This window comes from Poecile atricapillus, chromosome 1 (genome assembly GCF_030490865.1).
Source record: "Poecile atricapillus isolate bPoeAtr1 chromosome 1, bPoeAtr1.hap1, whole genome shotgun sequence".
NCBI lineage: Eukaryota > Metazoa > Chordata > Aves > Passeriformes > Paridae > Poecile > Poecile atricapillus.
This window is the reverse complement of record NC_081249.1, coordinates 119,068,425-119,088,846: the sequence shown is the minus strand read 5'-3', so window position 1 is coordinate 119,088,846 and position 20,422 is coordinate 119,068,425. Positions and strand designations below refer to the sequence as shown.

The 20,422-nt window shown below is 47.5% G+C and overlaps 2 protein-coding genes across 18 annotated transcripts in view; both read right to left on the bottom strand.

Annotated features, from left to right (window-relative positions):
* MICAL2 (microtubule associated monooxygenase, calponin and LIM domain containing 2) overlaps positions 1-16,830 on the bottom strand; it is a 73,670-nt gene extending 56,840 nt beyond the window's left edge. For 5 of the 17 annotated variants that reach the window (XR_009277995.1, XR_009277999.1, XM_058842781.1 and 2 more), the window contains exon 1: positions 16,441-16,825. The gene's annotated coding sequence lies outside the window, so the exon portion shown is untranslated. Of the gene's footprint in view, positions 1-15,499; positions 15,668-15,967; positions 16,102-16,440 lie in introns of those variants that run through there. The other 12 variants (XR_009277991.1, XM_058842751.1, XM_058842729.1 and 9 more) reach the window with 7 other exon arrangements.
* LOC131580989 (uncharacterized) lies at positions 7,097-11,546 on the bottom strand. The gene is made up of 2 exons (XM_058842822.1): positions 8,979-11,546; positions 7,097-8,897 (listed from the first exon to the last, which is right to left on the bottom strand). Exons 1-2 carry the CDS (start codon positions 9,885-9,887, stop codon positions 8,418-8,420), a joined length of 1,389 nt encoding a protein of 462 aa, XP_058698805.1. The 5' UTR covers positions 9,888-11,546; the 3' UTR covers positions 7,097-8,417.
* Positions 16,831-20,422: the final 3,592 nt, after the last annotated feature.

Sequence of the window (20,422 nt, the reverse complement as noted above, 5' to 3'; positions counted from 1 at the left end):
TACTTTCAATAGGGTGTTTGGAACACTGAGCCATACTAGCTTGGAGAGCAAGTAATACTGTATTTTCCATTCCCAAAATCACAGCAGCAGGGAGATGGCAGGGCCAGACACACTGAGCAGGGATGGGCGGCATGAGAGGATGATGGAGAAGGAACTCTGGCACCGCTCCTGCCCAGCCACCACTGGGAACTTCAACATCCCACTTCTCTCACAGCCCTGTGTCCTCCTCCCTATCCCTCACCCTCAGGTCGTGGGCAGAACTTAGATTGCACAACTGTAGCTGACAGAGCCCTGCCAGCAAAATCCTGGTGCATATACAGCCATACCAACAAAACTGAGCCACGTTTGGCAGCGGCTCCTCTCGTACAGCTTGCCCTTTGTATGCATGGGGACATAATTACGGATGTAAATACACCATAAAAGAAAACAAACACATGAAACAGTAAAAAAGCAGACTCTCTGAGTCAGCAGTCACAGAAATGATGTTGGTTTATGGCGCTTTGAGAATAGGAATAATGCAGAAGGATGGGGCAGCAAGACAGGCCATGAACGGCCAACGTGGCACTGCCAGTGCCTCAGCAGTGCCCAGGAGGGGCCCTCTCATTTCTGGTGGACCCCAGCAAGGAGCAAGGGACAAAGAATGCCACCAGTCTTGAATCCTTGAATCCCTGAAGCCACCTGACACCCAGACACAGCCTGTCTGTCCCCTCACTACCATCTCTCCCAAGCCAGAAAGCAACAAAGAGCAGCAATGCTGCTGCTCTGAGAGCTGCCCAAAAACATCAGCTGGAGACACCAGCAAGTGCCCTCAGAGAACACTCTGGATGCCAAAGCAAGGCTGCCTTTTGTTTCTCCACTGGATTCCTGTGAGGAAGGAAATCAATATTTGTTCAGGGTTTTTTGAAGCTAAACTGTGAAATTATGGCTGTGCTGAAGCAAACACTGCAGGTGATGTCTTGGGGGAGAAGAAGAACAGCACCAGTGTTAGTTTTCGTAGAGATGCACCAAGAGCTGTGAGGAGTGTGTTTCAGATCATCTTTCCCAGCGTGGCTCTGCAGATCCCTGCTCTCCAGCATGTCCCTCTGGTTCCTGGGGCTGTGGCAATTACCCGAGAGGAACAAACAGCCAGCACTGGGGCTGCAAGAGCCTCAGGGCTCCAGCCCACAATAATTCCTTTGGCAGAGCTGCCCTCATCCATAGACATCAGACTTCCAGATCAGTAGCGAGGATTAATCCATTGAAAACACAGACAGGATTGCTTTGCCAATGATCAAAGAAGTGAAACATTCTGGGCAGTATTTCAGATGCATACACACACGTTCTTAGGAATCAACACATTCCATCGCTGTAATTTTTTTAATTTTTTTTTTAACACAAGGTAGCACTCAGTTCTTCCTGTGTTCTACTGGGGCACCAGTGTTATCAGTCACACTGAAATCCATGGGAACCACAAAGTTAAAGAATCAAAGAAGGCCAAAAGCAGTTTTGAGTTGGAAATGATAGGTTCCTTGGGTGCAGCAATGCCAATTCACCACCAAAAAACAGCCATGGAACGGCAGGGGAGAGCTGAGAAGCCGCACCCAGACGAGTCAGCCAGAGGGTGATGGGAAAGCAGAAGATTAAACACCAAACTCTGCTCCAAGGAGCATTTACATAAAAAGACAAAAACAGAAAGAAAGCTAGTGTTAGCTTTGTATCTGTTTTATGTTTTTTGTCCTTGTAAACTGGACCCACAGTTACCAGAAGAGATTGGAAAAGACATAGTTTCTGAAAGTAGAAACAGTATTTTTGGAAGAAAATGTGCAGGACAATTTCTACCCTTCCTCTGCCCAGACTTCCCAAAAAAATGAAGAAAAACAAAGTATAAGAAAAACCCAAATAAAGATGCCAAGAGAGTTACAAAAACATGATCCATTTCTGCTGCAGAAAAATCCTCAGGCTATGGAATACATCCTGAAATATTAGTTTTGGGACATCCATCCGAAAAAAAAGAACAACAAAAAATCCCCATGGGAGTAATATGCTAGGAAGCAGTCCCATCAAGAAACTTAAAAAAAAACAACTCTGAAGGCAGAACATCATTAACCAACAACAGGAGGGATGACAAATGCATCACTGTTTTCACAAGGCAAGCTGAGATATAGTCAGGATTGAATTATGATTCATCTTCTCCAGCACAGAAAAGTTTACTAGAAACTGTGAAATACCAAAAAATCCCTTGTTGATAGTAACTGTTCATCACACAGCCTGGCTCCAGAAGCCTAAGGTTTAAATTCTCTATACAAGTCCTGTCAACAGTATTGAAGGTCAGAGGTGGTTGCACCTTCTCTATTTAAGTTTTTATGCAACAATGGTCATTTGCTTCCAGTCATGTCCCAGACTGAATGGTCTGTGCTGTAATATGTAGATGTTATCATCATGCTCTTCATTAGTCATCCATTCATTTGGAAAACTTATTTTATCACGTACCTGTATTTCACTGCATGTAAGCGGGCAGGCAGTAGGAATGCAAGCTCTTTTAAAGTGCCAGGGCAAAGGACAACGTGGATTTTTTCTAAAGGGTTTCTTTTCTCACTGTCATCTAGTCCTAACATCCACTTTACTGTACAGAAGAGCCAAAATCTCTTGGTGAAAGCATGCACCTGTGGGCAGCATCAACACACATACCTGAAAGGCAACGTGAGAGGTGCATTTGGAGAGCTGAGCCTGTGTAAGTGTAAAACCATCACAGGTATGCTACCCAGACCCAGAAGTTTGAAGGTAGTGCTGCCTCTCCATTCCCATATATTGACATGAGGTTAGGTGCAGCAGCCACAGCTGCTGGGGATCCTGAAACGCTGCCATGTGTGACTGCACCGTGCTCACTTGTGTGTGGTGTTTCCAGGGCACAGGAGATAAGAGATCACGTTTCTTCCTCCAGCTACAGGAACTAAAGCTGCTTTGGTGCCCATCTCTCAGCCAGCCTGTCATTTTCAGAAAGGGAAGGGATTAACTGCTTCTGGCTTCACAGGGGACTGGTCCCCAAGGTGCTGATTAGAACTGGCTTTGTTACAGAAAACAACAATTTAGGAAGGCAAGTGGTTTGCAGAAAACCTCTTGGGTCAAGTTGGTTTTGCTTTAGCTGAGCCCTCAGCGCTGATCCCCTGAGCACCACGTTCCTCCCTCACTTCCAAGAGCAGGGACTGGGGAATGGGAACTGTCAGAACACTGGAAGTTTTTATCCAGCTGCTGCTCAGGAAACCCAGAATCCCTTCATCGCATGTGCCTACACAAAGCAAACCAACTGAAGACACTGAAGATGGGTTTCATTATTACAGTTCCTTAATACATATTTCAAACAGCTTTAGTATTTCCCAATTTATAGAGACCAAGGAGGAAAAAATTTAGAGACCAAGAAGGAAAAAAAGAGAACTGACCTTCAGAAAAAGGATGAAGACAAAAATGTGTGAATCTAAACTGTTCACTAAAGAAATACTGTTTAATTCCTCACTTTACAAATGTGATTTTATTTTTTTTTATAACATTTTGTTACTGAGCCCGAGACCTTATGTTGGCTTGGACTTCATTCTGTTTCTATATTAGCACATATTTCTCCCTCTTTTCTGCACTCAGGTAAACAGTATTGCTTTTATTTCACTGAAATGTGTAACCAGATCTTTATCTATGCTCCAGTTATCAAGATTTACTTTACTAGGAATAAGGAGTTGGCTAATGCCCTCATACTGTATTAGCACTGTGATTAAATACCAACACAACCGGTGCCCAAAAGTCATATGCACAGAACAGGCTTTGTTGCAGCATCTTTCAAAAGTAGGACATCCTTGGAGCTCACTACACAGGCTCTGAGAGGTCAGAAACCCATGGAAACAGCACAGAAACTCAGCTTTTCTACCCAGACAGGAATTTTTTTAATATATTTTATCAAACCCCCCCCCCCCCAAACAATTGTCTGGAACTGCTACTTGGATTACCAAAGAGATCAAGCCAGCGATACACTGCATAAAAAAAGTTTGTGACAGTCAGCACACCAGGTCCAAATGGATACAATTTGCATGTTATGAGCTCACCCCCATCAAGGGGAAAAAAAGAATTGAGTCAACATAAAATCTAAATCTCAGGTGAAGATTAGAGGGTATTTATATCAACTCTGGAAGCAAAAATTTCAAGAAACAGTGCTTTCTTTTGTGTGCAAGTCATAGCAGAGCCAGATAATACCTAAAAGAAAACTCACACCAGTAGCAAAAGGAAAAAAAAATTAAAAAAGAAACTACAAAAACCCCACCAAAAAACAAGAAAACAAGGCAGCAGAGCATCATAAAATAACCCCTCATATGTCAGGCCAGGTACTTCCAGAATGCATTTGTAAATCAGGAAACCTTGTGAAGGGAAGTCTGGAAGTGAGTGCAGCAGTCACTGAGTCAGTCCATTTCCTTACCGTACAGCACGAGAGGTTTTACCCCTGCCCTCGTTCCTGCCAGCACAGAGCATTGATCAGGCTCAAACCCTCCTGTGAGCAGCACAGAGGGAACATCCCTGTCCCCTTGGGGCTCTCACAGGGGGAACATCCCTGTCCCCTTGGGGCTCTCACAGAGGGAACATCCCTGTCCCCTTGGGGCTCTCACAGAGGGAACATCCCTGTCCCCTTGGGGCTCTCACAGAGGGAACATCCCTGTCCCCTTGGGGCTCTCACAGAGGGAACATCCCTGTCCCCTTGGGGCTCTCACAGAGGGAACATCACTGTCCCCTTGGGGCTCTCACACCTCCTGTTCCTGCCAAAGCCACACTGAGCACGATTCTCCACTGAGGCTGTGGATTTCAGGCAATTCCCTCCATTCCAGCTCTCCACGGGACAGACCAGTCTGTGTCTGGGGAACATGGGCTCCTCTCCAGCCAGATGGACCTGCCACCTCCAACTGCCCTGCTCAAAACCACACACACACAGAGCCAGGGACCAGTACAGCATCTGCCTTGTGAGCACATATCCCAGCTCCTGCTGCCACTACTGATGTGGAGCCTTGAGGAGAAACTTCTGCTGTGTTTCATTGGATGCTTCATCTGTGCTCCACGGTCAGAATTCCACCTCCCTGCAGCACACACGCTGGGGGCTCTTCCACCCCTGTGCTTTGCTGACCACCAGTCCTGGCAGGGAACACAGCCAGGGCCCTGCCTGGGGGAGCAGCACAAGAGAACTGAGAAAAGCCTCAAAAGCCTTGGCAACCAGGGCTTGCTTACCAGGTGCCCTAATGCCTAAGTCAGAGACATCCAGGATAGTTTATTCCTAGCTCTCTGTGATTGGCAGGACAAGCTAAAAGTGCTAGAATCCTGTTTTCTTCACTGGACAAAAGATGCCATAGGTTTGCATAAAAGAAGACTAAAAAAGTTGTGGAGAGGTACAAGTTACAGATGTTGAGTTGGCCACCACAACCCTCCTTACGCTGTCCATGAATAGATAAACAGTCTAAGGGAGATTGCTAGGAAAAAAGTGCAGAAGGCAGCACTTCATTGGATTCCTAATATCCAGCATATCAACTAATTATGAATCAACTTGTGCAGAGCCCATTTCCCCGAGGCACCTTGGCAGGCAGCGTACAGCAGCACACGAACAGCTCACCCCAGTATTTTCAGGTGAGTGCAGCACCAGGCAGAGAGCACCTTTCCTTTCCAAAAACAGAAGCTGACAGCTTTGCACAAGCCCCTTCCAGCCCATCTTGCTGCTGGAGCAGCTGCTCTTGGGTGCTGGCTCCTTTCACCTTTCCTGGCAGGGCCATCCAGAGTCACCTCATCTCGTCTGGCAGCTCTTTGGCACAGCTCCGATCATCCCCAGAGGGTTAAGAGGTCAGCTGAGTAAATCTGCTTTAGGCAGAGCCCGGCAGGCAGGGGCAAGGATCACAACAAGGACATCCAGCACAGCCACTGCCAGTGTGGCTTCTCCACTCCAGATCTGCAAAGCGCTGGAGCTGGAGAGGAAACACGCTGGGAACAGAGGGAAGAGTGCAGCCAGCTCTGACAAACAGCGTACCTGCACAGGCACAGACACTTCTGGGGTTAAACACAACACACACAATGTCCCTGCACTCCCAGACAGAAACCCCAGGCTTTAGCAACAGCTACCTACACAATTACAGGTGGTTTTCTCCCCTTTCTACCCTACGCCCTGTATTTCTGATCCCTGTAAGGCTGCACACCCCGGGGAACCTCTCAGCCCCAAGCTGACAATTTCACTGCTGGAAGTTTAACCAAAAGCAGTAAGAACATAATCTAGAATACAGGCTTAGAGGAGAAAAGGAACAGATAAAGGCAAAATACAATTTTGGTGGCAGGAAGAAGAACCTTTGGCCCAAGTCTTGCCGCCACTCCAACACTTTCTGACAGAAGCTGACCACAGCTTTGTAAGTGACACCGAGCAAAAGCTTCAATCACAGCACCTTGAGTGCAATTTTGAAACATGCTACACAAGCACAAGGCCAGGCTGCCTCCAACTGCCCTGAGACTGGCAAGGTTACCATGAGAGCGTCAGTGCCACCAAACAAACGCAGCCGTGTGGGATGGCACGGGCACAGCAGGGCAGGACTCACCTGCCGGGGTGTGCCAGGTGAAACTCACCCCAGCACAGCACATGACTAAACACAAATTGGCTATGTCAGTACCCAGCCAAAATTCTGGAAATAAAAACACCTCTCCTTACCTCCCCCTCCCACCTGCCAGGGAATACAGGAAGGGCAGAGCGCTGCAAATGAAGTTGGAGAAGCCTCACCAATTAAAAAAAACCCCAACATGTGAAGAGATGCAAAGCAGCTCTTCCCACAGGACAGGGGCTGCAAACACTCTCTGTAAGATTAAACTTTATCAGGTAAGAAATATCAGAAATGGGGATCCCACTGCCAAAAATAGAAAGGGAATGCAGATACACTTAATGGAGACTCTCCATGTGAATACAGATCTGTTTGGTAATTAAATAATTAACGTAAATGTTACCTTTTTTTACGTCATTCGAATTGTGAGAGGTGGTATTTACGTTGCCAATACTAGCTTCTAGTGATGAAGTTCAAAATAATCTATTAGTTTTCATTTTAAATTCCCCAGACCTGGCAGAAAAGAGAAAAACTCTCACTCCTCTGGATATTCTTCCTGAAGAAATCAGAATCATCATTATAATCATAATAGAATCACCAGCCAAAAAGAAGAAAGCACTGTTTTGACCTCACCTCCTCCCCCAAAATTAAAAGAAACACTTATTTCAGCCATGTGACTGGCAAAATATCCCAGCTAAATATTATACAACAGACAAAACCCAAAAGAAATGTAGAAAATTTGGATTCAAAACATGAGATGCTTCTTAGTATGACAAAGGTGTATTTTCTTTTTCATTAGAGAAACAGTTATTAAAACTAAATGTAGTGATGGCTTCATGAACTCATCAGAAGCACTGATCACAACCTTACAATGCCTCTTGAAACCTAGCAGGAAAGTTGGACAAAGTCATGAGCCAAACTGGCTTTGCAGGAGTCCCAGTAACTCTCTCTTGCCCACACTTTCAATAAATTCTGCATGTGGGTTGGGCTACTGGCTGGATAACAGCTGATGAGGCAAGGAAAACCCTGCCCTCCTTTGCTACTTCAGTAGAGCAAATAAAACTGAAAACTAGTGTTTCACATTCTTTGTTCACTAGAACCATTAAAGCAAAAAAAACCCTGTGATGTATCTGCATTAATATTTACCTCTAAATTAAATCTTAGATATTTAGATAATTTCACAGCTGGTTTTCAGAAGCCAGTGTTTGTAGTTCTACTGGCTTGAGATTTCCAACGAGCCAAACTGCCTCACATGTATCCTATCAAGTTCTGGGTCAGAATCCACAAAACTTCGTGACAAAAAGCAGAAGTTTCATATTGAAACCACCTGAAGGATGCATACAGGTGCTGCCTTTGAAAAAACTGAGACAAGGAACTCTGTCAAACACAGCATTAAGTTATTCATGTATTTTACTGAGTGTCAGATGGAACCTCAGACTAACCTCTGTAAGGGAAGAGTATTGTGAGCAACACACAAAAACATCTTGCCTGGCTCTGAAACAGCCATATTCTCACTCTGGAACAGCCATATAGCTCTTTTTGCTCTCTATTAATGGCTAAACTAATTGGGAGACATGCTCTGATTCCATACCTGAGTTTGAAGATGCTTCTACACACGAGATACTAATACCATCAGTCAGTAAGTCAGGCAGGAGCTGAGGAAATAGCTACAGCCAGGTGTGGTGGTCTAGATCTAAACACATAAATAGGGCCTTACGATGTCAAACTCCTGCAGTTGTCATGAAATAGCATCAGAAATTCTGCTGGAGCCCTCTAAGTGCATTTATTCAGCAGTGCTGAAGCCCTCTGTGTGAATGTGTTCAGCCAACAATCACAACTCTTTCCTCAGTCACAAAGAAAACAAAGAGAGAGAAAACAGCACCACCCTTTGCATTTTTGCATAGGTAAGTGTGAGACAAAGCTCGTGGCTCTCCTTTCCCACATGAACACACAGAGCTGAACGCTCCACTGTGACTTTTCACTCCCAGCTGGGAAGGAAACCCAGAGGAAACCCTTCTGTCTGGGTGAGGGGCCAGCACCCAGCTCTGCCAAGCTCCTGGTGCCTGGCACTGCTCCTGGAGCCTGTGCCAGCACCTGCTGCACCACATCTCCCAGAGCCACATCTCCCAGAGCCACATCATCTGCCAGAGCCACCTCTCCCAGAGCCACATCATCTCCCAGAGCCACATCATCTGCCAGAGCCACATCACATCTGCCAGAGCCACCTCTCCCAGAGCCACCTCTCCCAGAGCTACATCTCATCTTCCAGAGCCACCTCTCCCAGAGCCACATCTCATCTCCCAGAGCCACCTCTCCCAGAGCCACCTCTCCCAGAGTCACATCATCTCCCAGAGCCACATCTCCCAGAGTCACATCATCTCCCAGAGCCACATCTCCCAGAGTCACATCATCTCCCAGAGCCACATCTCCCAGAGTCACATCATCTACCAGAGCCACCTCTCCCAGAGTCACATCATCTCCCAGAGCCACATCTCCCAGAGTCACATCATCTCCCAGAGCCACATCTCCCAGAGTCACATCATCTCCCAGAGTCACATCATCTCCCAGAGCCACCTCTCCCTCCTGGCTGCCCCCAGGACACCCTAACTCCGCTCTGCCCAAGGTCAGCATCCCCCTGAGTCCCCCATCCAGGGGAGAGCCAATGTTCTGGAGGAATAACACTGCTCCCCTCTGTTCTGTTCCATCTTTAACCTGAAAACTGATCTGTGAAGTAGTCACCAGGATTACTGCACAGGGGATTCCAAAGGCAGTTTTTCCCCATGATGTGCACAGAGCTGGCCTGGTGCACATGAAGCTGTTCTCCTGTGTGCTTACCCAAGCATGCCAGGTGAGATGTGGCCCTCGGTGGCTGTGCCATGCCGTTCTGCAGTAGGTGCTGGGGAGCATTACATGACCCAGGGGATCTGGGGATCCCTGCAGCTCACACCTCCTCCCAGAGGTGTCCCAGGTAGCCAGGAGAAGGCCCAGCACAGCAGTGGTGTGTGCACACTGGCCCCGGTTGCCTCTGGCACACAGGGTTATTGGCCCACTGAGGCACACGGCGTGCCTGTGCCGAGGGCAGCAGCACACGGGGCTGAGTGGCAGCAGTGCAGCACACACAAACCAGCCCCTGCTCCTGCACACTTGCACCAGGAAGCAGGTCACAAACAGACTAATATCTGCTTTGTGTGCTGAAATATGTGTGCTATTCGCTGCCAGGAAATAAAGTAACCACCCTAGCCCTTCTTCCCCCACACACACCCCAGCAGAACTACAGAAAGATGGTTTCTTCTGTCTGAACAGGTTCACTGCCATGTATTCAGCTCTTTACACAAGCTTCACTAACCCTAGTGCATTTTTGGGACACCTAATGTTGGCTTGGTGCTAGGGCAGAGTTTCAGAGAGTAAGTATAGCCAGAGGTATTTGATTACATCCACAAACTCCGTTTTTGAATGCACCAATAGTTCATCTTTATGGAGCTTGTGTCCAAGCCTTAACCTTGTGTGCATGTTTCTGACGTTCAGTCAGCCACGTTAATGTTCTGAACACAAATATTGTACACAGGGGTGTCAGCTGTTACTTTTAAAAATCCATAGATAGAAATGGGAGGAACCTACACTCTGCATTCATACTTTGAAATCTTAAAAATGGCTCCAGCCATCAATATTCTTCTGTCCCTACAGCCATGTAATTACTGAAACAATCTTCTGAACTGACAGAAACAGCTGGCTGCATAGGTGGCAGCCATAGGAATTCGTAGCACTCAGTGAAAGGGGAAAATCAAATACCAAGCAGAAGGCCAGGAGATCAGATCTGAACGAGAACTCGTTCACATAAATTATCCAAGCCCAAATATCACATTCCATCAGAAGTTCTTTGAGTTCACCTAGGATGGAAATGAGACCTGGAGCAGTAAGCTCTTGTGTCAGGACTCTCACTCCTTCCCTGCCTCTGAGAGGAGAAAAGCAATGGCAGTTCAAGTGCACAAGCAGATTCCGTGTCTGACCCACAGCTGGGGTGAAGGATGACATGGGGGTGATTAGCACCCACTGCATATTTACCACCACAAAGCCAAGCCCAACACAAGCCCCATTTTTAACTCTAATCAGCTCAGATTGCTACTTTAAATTATTCCCCAGGTCAGCACAAGGTGCCATAAAGACAATGAATAAAAACCAGCCTGATAACAAGCACGTACAATAGGTGAACCTGTATTAAAGGGGGTCAAACTATGAATAAGCAGAAACTGAAAAGTACCCAGTATCTTGTAAAGTTCCTGTTTAACCAGAGGGTTTCCTCAGCTAGAAGGGGTGTCAGCAGAGAACATTGCATTCCGTTCTGAATTCCTCCCTTTGCTTTTAGCAACTGCTTTCAGAGCCTGCATTTGTTCCTGTAAATCCTTCTGTGCTGCTCCCTGCGTGCATGAGCTCAGAGGGTGAGGGTATTGCACATCCCTGACACCACTAACAGATGGGGCTCACCTCAGCCAGCAACACAGATTATGGTCTTGCAATACACTCTTATCCGATCACACACAGAGAAGAATTCCACTATCTGCCACACACCAGTCTTCTCAAAGACAGGGGAAAATCTCTTCTGCTCCATCTTCTGCTTTGCTGCTTACTAAATTGTTCATACTTTTTTTGCTGAATTCCATCATGGATGATTTGCACAGCATAGGCTAGGAAAAAACTGGAAGATTTAAAAGCCTTCCAGTCAGCTACAGGCATCACATTCAGGTAAGAAAATGACCAAATACGTTATCAGAATCGGGTATTTTAATGTCCCTAGTCTCTAAAAGTAAAACTGTATAATAAAAATATCATGGCTCCAGTGTCTCACCACCCCCACAGCAAAGAATTTCCTCCTGATAGCTAATCTAATCCTGCCCTCTTTCAGTTTGAAGCCATTACCCCTTGTCCTATCACTACCTGCCCTTGTAAAAGGTCCCTCTCCAGCTCTCTTGTAGCCTTTTTTGGTACTGGAAGGGTGGTTTAAAGTCTCTTGAATTACCATAAGACTACTTAAATGTGATTACAAAGCATCCCTGCCTACTCCCAACAAAAATTTCACACGGTTTCGGAAATTCTACTTTGATGCTCGTTGATGGCAGCAGTAGAGAACGATGAACTGCAGCCATTACTGCAGTCTAAACAGGCAATAAGCTGTGAGCTTAAAAGGTCTGAGAAGGATTTATTGTGGACTCTCAGATCCAAAGAAACTGCTTTTGAGGAAGCCAAAACTCCACAACACACAATGCCAGGCACAGTCCTTTGAAAAACTGAATTGGTAATGTTCCCCTGGCTGAATGCAGCAGCTGGATAAACTGCTGCCATCATTTCAGCAGAGCCAAGAACAAAAGTTTAAATCTAGTCCACATATTTCCATCACACAATTCCATAAACCACCTGCCTCACCAGGTTTTGCCATCACAGCTCTAGGGGGCCAAAAGCTAGAAGAAGCAAACCCAAGTTTCCTCCTAATGCCATCAGTGTTACTGGGACACTGAAATAAGAACAATCAGAATTTAACTAAATATAAGCTATGGCAGTAGTATCTTCTAATTTGTGTTGTGATACCACCTACCTTTCCCAACACAGAATGGGTTTGCTCTTGTTCCTCTCCCCACACAGCAAATTGCCCACAAAGATTTGGAGGAAATAAGAAAACCCCAAAAACATAATCCCCACTGAACACGGGGTTATCAACCCAGAGCAGAAAGAGGGCTTGATAGCATAGATTTAGGAACAAGCTGAACTTTTCTCCTTTCATGGAACTAGGAGTCTAAAGATAATTTTGGGAAAGTTTTTACTTGCTTGTAAATGTAACTATGCATACATGAAAGAGTTAGTCATCCTCTCCAGGTCAAAAATAAACACAGCAATTTCCAGAATGTGTCACAATACAATATTAACTGCGTATCTTCACAGTCACTGAATCAGAGGACACTTAATGGCCTTAATTTAGAATATCTATATTTTCCAGAATCAGTCTAACGTACCCTGAACTACTAACAGCACTTGTGAAAGAGTGAGTTTGCTGTATAAACACCTCTCAAACCTGTCCCAGCGATGAGAAACAAGCAGTGTGCCCTCCCTGCAGCGCTGAGCCGCCAGACACAGCGCGGAGCTGCACCTCCGAGTTCACGGGCTCCGAGTTCACAGAAAGAGCTTGGACAGGAAAGGTGCAGCCAGGGGCTTGCTCACACCCCAAACACACACACACACACAGAATTCCTACTGGACAGGTACACATCTATTCACAGATGCATGCAGGCCAGCACAGCACAGCCATGGAAAGCAGCCCCTCAGCCTCCGTGCAGCTCCTTGACTCTGGATCCCGCATATGAGCAAGCTGAGGAATCAGAAGGACCTTTGGGACAGATGTTTCAGACACCTGAAAGTGTCTTCATTTTAAAGGAATCAAAACACACCATGCCCTTAAGGAGCAAAGCCTCTCCCACTAGGAAAGAGTGATTTCTGGTGATGCCAGGGGAATCGGAGTGAGCCGAAGGAACAGACACAGGTTACCAAGCACCCACAGCAAATGTCACAGCCACGTGGAAGATGGGAATTTCCAGTGGGAAACACAGCATTCCAAAGTTTTCCCTTGAGTTTCCAAGATACTGGTTATAAAATACCAGCGAGCAGACACCAGGTATGTGCTGAAAGAGGTGGGAGAATTAACACACGCTCATGGAGAAACTGGAGAGCAATCACCTCTCCTCTTTCTTGGTTTCTTACACTTAAAGAACATCTCCAGCCAAAACATCGGCTCTCTCACCTCCACGAGGAGCAGGATAGGGACAGGAGACTAGAAAACCCTGCTTCAGCAGATCTGAGTAAAAACCAAACGTTTTCAGATCATACATCTCGATTCTAGGAAAGACTGAAGGAAATGTGATCTCCCCACAAACAGCAGCACCCTGATGTCAGGGTTCTGGTAATGCTGTACAACTTCAGAGCAACACTGAGGCAATTAACTAGAAACAAGCAAAAAAGGAAATTCAGAGCGAAACAGAGACAATTTCCCCTTTCTGCGTGCTTTTCTTTACACTAATTTGTTAAGAATTCACCTGATTTTACAGCCAGGGCAGGAATAGCCACATCACTTGCTGCAGACCACACGGCAAGAGGAAGTGGAATGAAACATGCTTCGCTTTCCCTTCAGAACTTCATTTCTCCACCACACACTCTAAGATGCACCTGCAGCATTATTTCCTATACCATGAAGAGAACGGCACTGCCAATCATCAAACAGCGTTTTAAAAGGTGCGTTTGTCAGGTCTCAACGCTGCACGTGTGCTCAGCACAGGAAGGACAGTGCAGCTGGGAAGGAGAAGCGAAGGCGTGAGTCGGATGCCGTGTGCCAAAGCAGCCTCAGCACACAGAGCCACAGCGGAGCCAAGGCGCAGGGAAAGGACCGGGAACTTAGCAAGCCCAAGGTTTAGGTGAAAAACACCACGCTGCCGGTGCTGTGAGGCAGGGTCCACTCTCAACAGCTGATTTACGAATGCTGGTGTCTCCTGGTGTGTGTTGGCCCCAGCATCGCAGCCCCTGCCACTGCAGGCTCTGCTGTCTGCACAGGGGGAGGCAGCAGCCAACAGGAGGGGCTGGGGCAAGATTCGGGGAGTCAAGTGGCTAATTCCTCCTCTGAGCAGCAAGTAACACGGTTAAAAAGACAAATTTTATATTCTAAAGCTTGTGTGTTCAAGCAGGGAACTATAAATTTGTATGCTTTACCGAGACTGACGTAAGATTCAGGCAGAGTAAGACTGAAGATCAGGGACATGCTGACAGTTGAGTCAACACAGTTTTAATTCTTAAAACTTTTACTGACCTCATAATACACGAAGTGTGTAGTATCTCTAGAGTTAGGAGCAAATGTCTGTTGCTGCTTCAGTGCAACTTCTCAGATGCATCCTCCAGGAAGGATAAACCCCGCTGATTTTAGAGAAACACCCAGACACCTCGACCTAAGTGTGAGCATACACTCACTTAGAGTGCCCGCATCAGTGGGAACGAACAGGAATTCCAGTTCGGCTGTCAGATAATCTGTTTTCCACCCCAGTAATATAATTAGCACCCAAAACAAAGTGGCGAAATGAGGGAAGCAGGATGCCCTCTTTTCTCCCAGATCAAGGCACTTCGTGAGCATCAATTAGATGTTAATGTCCCTGGGAGGCAAGCGTGACAAGTCTTATTAAGTCATTTTAAAGATTAGGACACTGAGTCACAGAGAGATTAAGAACTTCCTCAAAACCAAAAGCAGAGTCAGAGAAGGGGCAGCTACACCCCAGCCGGGACTGGCAGCAGAGGACTGCGCTGCTCCACCTTACTGCGAGCCTTAGAATCTCTAAAGACAAAAAAAGAAAAAAAAAATAAAGGGAAAAAGAACAAATCCACGCTCCCAGAGAGTTTCCTGGCCATGCCAACATGCCTCCGTTTTGACCTGCAAGGGACCACCTTTAGATACAAGAATGTAGTCCCATTTCCACGCTCAGAGCTCATTTTGACTGAAGGCACCAACAAGGATGCCAATTGTAAACAGTTTTTAAAGTCGACAGAGACCTCCAGATCTCTTTCAATAAGCTTGAGAGAGACCTTTGTGATACTGGCTCAACCTTAGAGGCGTAGGAGTAAATAACTCCACAATCACCAGTCCACGAGCCAGCCATCTCAATTCAAGTCACATGCTGAATTTACACATGAAAAACGGAGCGAACACGACAAGACAATCACAATCACAGGTTAACAAACACTTCAAAGCGCAAAGAGAAACTCAGCAGATGCCATCCTCAATTAGCCCAAAAGGTGAGCAGAGAAGGATGTTAACACACTCATTAGGACGCGTCCAAACTAATAGCCCGCTCCATGTCGTAACACATTTGGAAAGCGCTCGGCTGCCTTAATGGCAGGGTACTCACGGAGCGAAAAGATTATTTTGCCTTTTCCTGCGTGGCCGTCCGAGCCAGAGCGGCGTCCCCGCCCGGGAGCGCCCCGGGAGAGCTCTGGGAGAGCTCCGGGAGAGCTCCGGGAGGGACCCGGGAGAGATCCGGGAGGGACCCGGGAGGGACCCGGGAGAGCTCCGGGAGTCCCGCGCCTGGAGCCGCCAGTGGGGCTCGGCACTGCCCGGTACAGCCCAGCTCGGTTAGGCACAGCCCGGCTCGGCACTGCCCGGCTCGGTTCGGCACAGCCCGGCTCGGTTCTTCACTGCCCGGCTCGGCACAACCCAGCCGTCCCGAGCGCCGCCGGCCGCGGAGCAGAGCCCGGCTCGGGGCGCTCCCTCCCTCGCTCCCTCCCGCCCGCGGAGGGACCCCGTGCCCGGTGCCGGCCCAGGGAGGGACCCTGTGCCCGGTGCCAGCCCGCGGCTCCCGCTCCCGGCCCCGCCGCACCTGCTCCGCCCGTCCCGCGGCCCCAGCGGCTGTGGCGGCGGCTCCGCTCCTCATGCTGCCGGCGCTGCCTCGGCGCGGCTCGCCGGGCTCGGGGCGGGGCCCGCGGCCCGCCCGCCCCAGCACAGCCCGGCCCCGGCACGGCACAGAACAGCCCCGGCACAGAACAGCCCCAGTCCCGGCACGGCACAGAACAGCCCCGGCACAGCCCGGCCCCGGCACAGCCCGGCCCCAGCACAGCCCGGCCCCGGCACGGCACAGAAAAGCCCCGGCACGGCACAGAAAAGCCCCGGCACAGCCCGGCCCCAGCACGGCACAGAACAGCCCCAGCCCCGGCACAGCCCGGCCCTGGTACAGAACAGCCCCGGCACTGCCCCAGCCCCTCCAGGCTCACTGAGCCCCTCGCAAGGTGCTGGTTCCCCGCTCGGAGCTGCTGCAGGGTTTTCCCACGGCCGCCGGGTGTGTTCGGGCCCCACCTGCCGTGCGGGAGCCCCGCGGGGAACAGCGCGGCGCGGGGAGCTCGGGGCGCTTCCTCTCCGCTGCCCGGGCTCTGGTCTGGAGGAAGCGTCAATGTCGTCACATCTTCGGCAGCTTCAGGAAGGTTTCGGTCAGCAGGCCAGCAGAAAAGCACTGGGGGGAAAGTTCAGCTGACAGCGAACACTGTGACTCCCCGGCTCCCATCGACAGTGACATCTCGCTGATGGGAAGTTGTATGAAAAAGGAACAAAAACAATCAGGAGTCGCTTGAAGCGCTGCAACAGAAAGGGCAAAGCTAAAGCCCTGTGTGCTAACCTAAAGGCTTGACAAAAGCCCCAGCAGGCCTTCTTTGTAGGTACCCTCAGGCAGCTGGGGATGCTTTGGGGTGTCCCACACAGTCACCACACCGAGATGACGCTGCAGGAGGCTGGGACAGGACAAGGCAGCGGGACCCTGGCCCCTGTGACATGAGCTCTGACCCTTGGCACACTCGAGCCAAATTTGAAGCGGCTTTTGGATAACGTGGAGAGAAAACAAGTGTGGCCCTTGTCATCCATGCACAGCTGAATGTAACATAATCTCTGGTGACACAAGCGGTTTAGCCAACTCTCTAAAATAATATATTGATCTTAAGACAAGTATTTGGTTGTAGAAAATACCTCTCATTTGGGTTGAAATCTGTCTTCTAGTTTTTTGCATCGTGCTTGGCTGAACCCAAGTTTTACTCAATGATTAACTTTGAATTGCAGTATGTTTGTCTGCTGGTTTAACTTCAGGAGATTAACTCTACTTTTCCCCAAAGTGATAAAAGCAGGAATACAGAAATAATGGTGAATACCATTTCCTTGCTATCTAAAAGACTCTCATCTTTAGCAGCCTAAGGGAAGGTAAGAACACAGAATGAGAAAACCCTGGTGGCAAACTTCCAGAAAAAAAGTGATCTGTAGTTAGCAAAGAGGGATGTGTCTATGAAAGAAATCATATTTATATGATTTTTACAAAGTCTTGCTAGTTTGGGTCCAGCACTGAGAGCCAGAGAACCCAGAAAATATAAAGTCTGAAATAATTTAGCCTCTACTGGGAAATATTCCAAAACTTCTTCCTTTAGGATAGATGTTCCTTTTTGGTTAGGAAAGATGCTTAGTGCACTTCCAGCTCCCACGTGTCTGTTCACCTTCACAACTGTCCTCTTCCCTCCATGCCTCTCAGAAAAAGTTAACAAGTCCATAAAAAGATAACCCTTTCCTGCCAAGTTCTTCCAAAATTGTTCTGCATCGTCAGGGGCTGCGTGATGACCAGCAGGAACCTTGCTGTTTAGTATCTATAATTAGTGTATTTACTCATTGTCCTTAACTGCTTTGAAAGTGGCTGAAAGATGACTGTATAACTCACACTAAACTATTATCACAACCATCTTTAAGAATTATGTTTCATTAGATGTTACTTAAGCAGAATGAAGAAATTCTTTATTCACAGTCACACCTCCCTCTCTCCAAAGGAAAACACGAGTGAGATACAGCCCAGTCACTCTGGGCTAAGATGAGCACACATCAGCTAAAGATTAGATTAATGAGCATTAATCAGGAGCCACCAATCTGGCATGACATGGGGCTCTGTGGGATATCCTGGCCCGCCTTTGAGGTGTGGGACACACAAGCCCAAAGGGAAATAGCAACTTCCCTGGATGCTGCACAGCCTCCCCTTCCCCTGAGACAAAGATCCTTCACCTTTTTCTAACAATGTGGCTGCTTTGTAATCTTTCTGTTCAATCCTAGCCTGTTCTCCTCCACTGAAAGGAAAGGAAAAAGGAATAAGAATGGTCCTGTTAAAAAACAATCCAGCCCTGGTACCCAGTGGTACAAAGCCGTGCTTGCTAACTCTGCTGCAGGATGTTGATCCCTCTCTGAGGCTGGTGATGTGCAGCACTCCCTTCCCTGACGTGTGCAATCCTGTCTATTCAAATTCTTGTAAATGGATTCCTATCTGCATATCCCACACAATAAAAGCCCTTCTTGTGGTATTCAAACATCTTGTCTGATCCTTTCTGCTGAACTGTGGATGTCTTCAAAGTTAACTGATTTTTTCATACAAGAGGGATGGTCTGGCTGTGGCCTGGCTCTCAGGAGACCATGCTGAGCTCCCTCCTCAATCACTTATTTTCTTTAAGACTTGGAGAGTTCATCATGTATCAGTTTGTGGTCTGTAGTAGGGTGCAGGTAACAGGACTTCCTTCTCTTTTGGGGGTTGTGAGGATGAAATGACATTCATCATGTGGAAGGCCACTGTGGGTATTTTCCTGCTCTTGGTTTGAAGTTGCTCATCCTACTCCTCTCTGGTGAGAATCAGTAGTTCAATACAGATTTTCATGTTCTCTTCCTTCATTAATGCTTTTTGGTTTGTATCAGCATAGGAAGCCATTAGGGTGGTTCTTTTAAAGGAATTTTGCTTTATAGAGTGAGGAAAAGAAAACAGATCTAAGGAAAGGAAGCTGGGTTCTTTACGTGGGAGCATGTAATTTTCCTGGGGCCTGGAATAGCTGGATTTTCTTACCACATGTGCAGGAAATAGCCCTTCCTACCCAATCCTGGGTGTATCAGATAATACCCTTAGCATATAAAGGAACTTTTCCAGTGTGAGACGCTTTCTAAGCAACATTTCTGTTCAAGTTTCCAAGCACATTAACAGATTTATACAGGTCTGTTGAGGCAGAGTTCAAAACACTTGGATTCATTAGCAAAAGCAGACAGAAGTACCTGTGAAGTGTACACAGCTAATTTTCCAGCCTTTTTCCCACGGGAGGCTCCGAGTTCATTTGTTAGGGAAGTTTGGGGCTGTGTCCTTCACCATCCTGCCTTCCTCCTGCGAGCAGCTTCTCACACACCCATTGCTGCAGGAGCAGAACCAGGAGCAGGGCTCTCCCAGTTGCCAGGTTTGTGTTTGCCTCTGGCCCCTGAGAGCTGCCAGAAGCCATCCCTGGGCACAGGTAGGCAGCAGCACATCCCCAGAGTGCCAGGTTTGTGTTTGCCTCTGGCCCCTGAGAGCTGCCAGAAGCCATCCCTGGGCACAGCTGGGCAGTAGCACATCCCCAGGCTGCCAGGTTTGTGTTCTCTCTCTGGCCCCTGAGAGCTGCCAGAAGCCATCCCTGGGTACAGCTGTCAGCAGCACATCCCCAGGGTGCCAGCACTGGCCCTTCTTCCCTCCACACACGTTCTCCTTTGCATTTTGGCCACAGTGTGCGGGTGGTTTGAGTTTCCCACGTGTTTTCTCTCTGCTTTTTTAACAAACAGGGGTTAGAGCTTGTTTGATGCATGTCACTGACACAAATCCAGGAAATTGCACTCTGGGTCACATGTCTTTGCTGGCTAGATCTCCCTGAGGCTAAAAAGGATTTTACTGCTGTGAAATTTCTAATAATACACCAAATGGGCACAGGATGATCTCTTGCTCCTTGTATCATTCATCTCTAATCAATTCATTTCCTAAGACACTTTGCTAAATGCAGTTTCATAGGGAGACACCAGCTAGCCAGCACCAGCCTCTTCCAAATCTTCAGCTCATGAATCAAAAACACTCCTTCTTTGAAGGCAGAAGAAATGAATCTCAGAAACCCCAGGACAACTTTAATTTCAGTAGGGCATGAATTTATTTATCCTGTATTTATTCCTATAATGGAGTCACGTCTCAGTGTCGTTTTAGTTCATTAAGCAATAATGTCAGCTCTGGTAATGTTGTAATTACAAATTCTGGAAACTGGAAATTTTTTGAGTTCTGAAAAGCAACAGTCACAACCCTAAGAAGTTTTAAACCTCTCATGGGAAACATATCATCTTGTAAAGTGCATCTGAACTTGGGGAAGATTTGACAGATAACCAAATAAGGTGGACATTATGAAGGGTGGAATAAACCATTATTACAGAGAGTTCCATCTTTTTCTTTCCTTCTTGTAGCCAGTCTTTTATTCAGCTGTTAAAAGATTCACTC

Coding starts and splice junctions, on each gene's coding strand:
- LOC131580989 (XM_058842822.1), bottom strand. CDS start 9,887: ATGGCAGTGAACCTGTTCAGACAGAAGAAACCATCTTTCTGTAGTTCT. Junction 8,898..8,978: donor ATGTGGCTCTGGGAGATGAT/GTGACTCTGGGA, acceptor ACTCTGGGAGAG/GTGGCTCTGGGAGAGGTGGC.